Raw genomic sequence first — 4,619 nt, 5'->3', positions numbered from 1 at the left:
GCTTTATGTGTGATTCTATATAAAAAGAAGAAACATGTGTTCTTAATCTTGATTAATGAAAGAAAAATATTTATATACATCTCAGGAATCATCTATCTTTGTGACTCTCATCAAATTGTTCAATCATAATTTGTCATGTGAAAATTTTACTTTTTATATTTTTTAGATGTAAATGAGAAAAATGATGTAAAAAAATAGGTGATATTAAGATATACCTAAATATTACTACGAGTGAAATAAGTCAAAGTAAGTGTTGCTGAATTTTTTATATTTTTCATGTAATTTTCTGGTCTCATAGATGGGGGAGAAGAAAATAGAGACTGAGTGCCACGTGTTGCAGTCTTGGTTGGCTTTAAAATTAAACAATTTAAATTATAATAATATTTGGTGCAGTCGGTCGCAAGGAGATGGGGAGACAGCATGCCACGTGTCTCCCTTTCAATGGATGAAAATAAAATTATGTATATATATATATATATATATATTAAGATTACCAACGGTAATGAGCATTAAATGCTCTCTAATGGTTTTTTTTGTTTATTTGTTTATAAATCTTTAAAAAAATGTTGACGTCATGTCAACTATGTGATCCATCTGTTGGTCGCTTGCCACGTATCTTATTTCTGTCACATCATCAATACGAGTATTTTTTTAAAAAACACATTTAGTTTGAATTCTAAGTGATTCAAATAGCTTTAGACTTTTTGTTTCGAGTTCTAAGTAATAAATTCTTTAAAATATTAAAAGTTTTAGTAAATTATTTCAGATTTTTTATCATGAAAATATTAAGAGTAAGAAAATCCAACAATATTAATACACTAAGTACATCCTATTTCAAAAAAAAATTAAATGGTCTATATATATAGATAAAATTAATATTTCTCTCTTAATTGAATTATTCAACTTTAAACGTTTAAGTTATTGAGTGAAGAATGTGTTTCGTGTCATGTTCTATAACATTATAAGTGATTTTAAATAAAAACAACAAACATGTATTTTGGCTTTGATTAGTGAAATAAAGTAAAATAAGTGTTAAAAGTTTTACATTTTTTGTTATTCTTATGTTTTATGTTAAATCTAGAAATATTATTATTTTTTTAAGAAGTCAATTTTTTTATTAAAAAAAAATGGCACTTAATAATCACTATACTTAGGCCAACCTGATAACTCAATTGATATATATTTCTATTATTAATCTTGAGGTCAAAGTTTTAATCCCTCACTCTACATGGTGTAGGAAAAAAAACACAATAAAAAATTTATCTTAGAATTGAGATTGAATTTAATGTATTTTGTAATTTCTCTTCCATATGTCTACTTGAGTAAAACTATTAGCCTTGTAACTCATTCATCAACATCCTTCAAAATTGGATCACCCTCAAATTTAATTTTATAATGAAAAAAATTATTTTTTTAGTAAAGCAATTAAAAGAAAGAAAATCTCAAATAGAAAGGAAATAAAAGCAAATAGCAGAATCCACCTATGGATGATAGGGGTGTACATAGTCCGAGTTGAACCGGATTAGAAGATTTTTGTGGACCAACTAAAAAATTTGGGTTGACTAATAATGAACCCTATTAATTTTTTTTGGAGGGACAACCCAACCCAAAATTTTCGGATTGGGCCGGGTTGGGTCACCGGTTCTTTTTTTCTTTTAATTTGACTATTTTCTTAACTTTATATATATATATATATATATATATACATATTCGGGTCAGGTCGGGTTGACCCGACCCTGAAATAGAGTAATCCGAGACCCAACTCGAATTTAATATTTTTTTTAAACAAAAACCCAATCCAATCCAACCCTTGCGATTTGGGTTGGGTAGTCCGGGTTGGTCGAGTTACTGGGTTTTTTGAACACCCGTTATGGAGGATAATCTTCAAGCCACACATCTAAACACTGATACATGTGGGCATGAAAAGCTAAAACATGAGCAACTGAGTTACATCACTAGTTTGCCCATCACACAACAAAGACAAAAGCAGTCAAAATGGATCTTTCGAATCACATCTTAATCAATCGATTTAAACCATGGTAGTGAAATATAATTATTTTCACTTGATTCCATTTGCCATAACTCAAAATTCACTATATATATATATATATATATATAAACCGTTTGTGACCTAGATTTGTAGATTGTTTTCAAATATAGGAAATTAAGTTAACTTATTTACAAATATAATAAAATGTCACTATATATTGATTGACAGTGACATTTTGCTATATTTAAAAATATTTCTAGCAATTTTGTCATTTAAAACAACTAGTTAAAAGACACGTGGTTAAATTTTGTTAGAATTAAAATTTTTATGGTAGAATTTGATTATTGAACGTATATATATATATATATCATTTAGTTTGAATAATAAACATTTTACATAAGTTTAGTAATGAAAAAAATAATTATAAAACTATATGTATTTGATGTTACGTTTATCACGGTCAAATCTCTTGAAAAAAACCTAGTGATTAAGGAGAGACCCATAAGAGAGAGAAAAACAATGTCCCAAGAAATGTCTCAAGAAACAAATCTACAAAAAAAAGGAAGAAAAAAAATATAGATGACACACCTTCGATGATGATACGTTTTTGATTGTGTTACCTATCATATGATAGAATTTCGTTGGAAGAATTATTCATTTTCAAATCTTGTACGGAGTAGTTTCATTGTATGTTTTCTTTATATAAGAGGAAGATTTGTTTTAAAATGTGATAGTTACATTGTACAAAAAGAGATTCTTATTGAAAAGATGTGTTGGAGAAAGAGATGCGTGTATGGAAGGTAAAATGAGGGGCAAAATGGGGATAAAAGCCTTTTTAATATAAACATACATTACCCTAAGTTTATTCTCGTGAAATTTACCTCTTAAAGAGAAACAAAAAGTTCTTAATGTAATTATCTAATTAATACAACACCCAACCCGAATTGACCAATTAAAAAAAAAATGAAAAGAAAAATAATAATAAAAAACTCAACCGACCAATGAGAAAGCGACTTTCTTCACAAAACTGACCACCGCCGCGTACTCTTCAAACGCTCTCACGTCCAACTTCAACCTCACGAACTGCGGAAAAAACAACCAAATCGCCGTCGAGAAGATCAAAACCAGAGTCACCGGCACAGACACCGCCGCCGGTAACCGAAACTTCTCACCCACCATCTTCTTCACCAGAATCTCCACCGTCAAAGCAATTCCATGGATAACAAAGAACCACGTGGGCTCCCAGTTTGGCTTCATTCGCCCTAAATAGTAAAATATTAGTTCGTGCATCATTGCCGATACCAAAAACGTTGCCATCACCGCCGGCAATGGCGCCCACATCCGCCCGATTACCTTACTTGCGATCTTCACCGTCGGCTTGTAAACCGTCGGCTGAAGAATATTCGTCGCCATCAGATTCCATCGCCTTCCCCAAAAATCCTGAAGCGAAGTCGAGTAATACGGATCGCGAAACTGCGGCTCTAGCTCGATTCCGAGAAGATTCCGACCAAAAAACTGCGTAATGGCCAGAATAATCTCAAGGAGAAAGTAAATGTGCCAACTATAAATGAACAACAGAACTTTCGGGTGAATAAACTCAGAGTAATCGTACAATTTCACCATCAAACCGACGATTAGGGCTTTAATCGAGTAGTTGAGGAGCGATTTGGGTTTTTCGTTTAGGATTTCGGAGCGATTTTTAGGGCTCGATTTCTCCGAGGGGTTTTGAAGAATCTTGATCGGTAAGCAAGATAGGGCTAGGAATCGGCGGAGAGGGAGCGGCGGAGTGGTGGAGAGAGGGCCGTCGCCAGCGGCAAAGAGGAGTAGCTTGAAGTTTGCGAGCCAAGCGACGAAGAAGGCAGTGGCGCCGCCGAGGTGGATGGAGGTGAGTTGCAGAGGGAGGAGGAAGAAGAGGACGACGACGGGGGCGATGGCGAGGAAGCGGCCGGCGCCGGGAGAGATGAGTTTTCCGGCGGTATGGCAGTAACAGAGAGAGATACAGACGGTCAACCATACCTTGGTCAAGTTGATGATTTCTCCCTCCATTTTTTTCTCTCTCTAGTTTTGTCTCTCTCTCTAGAAATGGAAGTGAAGACGAAGGAGGTAAATTAAAATTTATAGTTTTAAATCACTTTTTTTATAATATTTTGTTTGTTTCCTTCCTTTCTCCAATGATTTTTTTTTTCTTTTTGAAAAATTATCCAATGATTATTTTAATGGCTAGAAATGAATCACGCGGAATGAATTGGAAAAGAAATATAATAAAAAAGAGTTTAAAATTGTATTTTCAAACTTATTTGCAAGTGAATTTACCACTATGTCCTGGCCTTTGCCCTTCAGTATATCTAACTATCTTCTTTTAATTTATTACCCATGTGATACACACATTTTTCTATTTTTTAAAAAAGTTATATTGATTTAAATCATTTGTTAATAAGTCAATTCAAACATTTATTTATTTTTAAATATATGAATTTATACCATCCTCTCCATTCTATTTGAAAAATGTTCATATAAAACTTATAATTGTATAAATTGTTAATCTTTCATAAATCAATTTAGATTCTTTGACAAAATTTCTTTTAAAAATTATTCTACTTTTAATTTAATTGTCAATTTTATAAAACTG

General features: G+C 32.2%; 1 protein-coding gene across 1 annotated transcript; it reads right to left on the bottom strand.

Moving 5' to 3' along the window:
• Nucleotides 1–2,808: 2,808 nt before the first annotated feature.
• LOC120089949 (acyl-CoA--sterol O-acyltransferase 1-like) lies at nucleotides 2,809–4,095 on the bottom strand. Its single transcript, XM_039047396.2, has one exon. It carries the CDS (start codon nucleotides 4,034–4,036, stop codon nucleotides 2,981–2,983), a length of 1,056 nt encoding a protein of 351 aa, XP_038903324.2. The 5' UTR covers nucleotides 4,037–4,095; the 3' UTR covers nucleotides 2,809–2,980.
• Nucleotides 4,096–4,619: the final 524 nt, after the last annotated feature.

Source organism: Benincasa hispida, chromosome 11, assembly GCF_027475165.1.
Source record: "Benincasa hispida cultivar pf3 chromosome 11, pf3_genome.v1.1, whole genome shotgun sequence".
Lineage (NCBI taxonomy): Eukaryota > Viridiplantae > Streptophyta > Magnoliopsida > Cucurbitales > Cucurbitaceae > Benincasa > Benincasa hispida.
Note: the sequence above shows the minus strand (reverse complement) of the source record. Positions and strands in the feature narration are given on the sequence as shown.

What these genes read in the sequence shown, in the direction of transcription:
- LOC120089949 (XM_039047396.2), bottom strand. Translation starts at nt 4,036, where the DNA reads ATGGAGGGAGAAATCATCAACTTGACCAAGGTATGGTTGACCGTCTGT.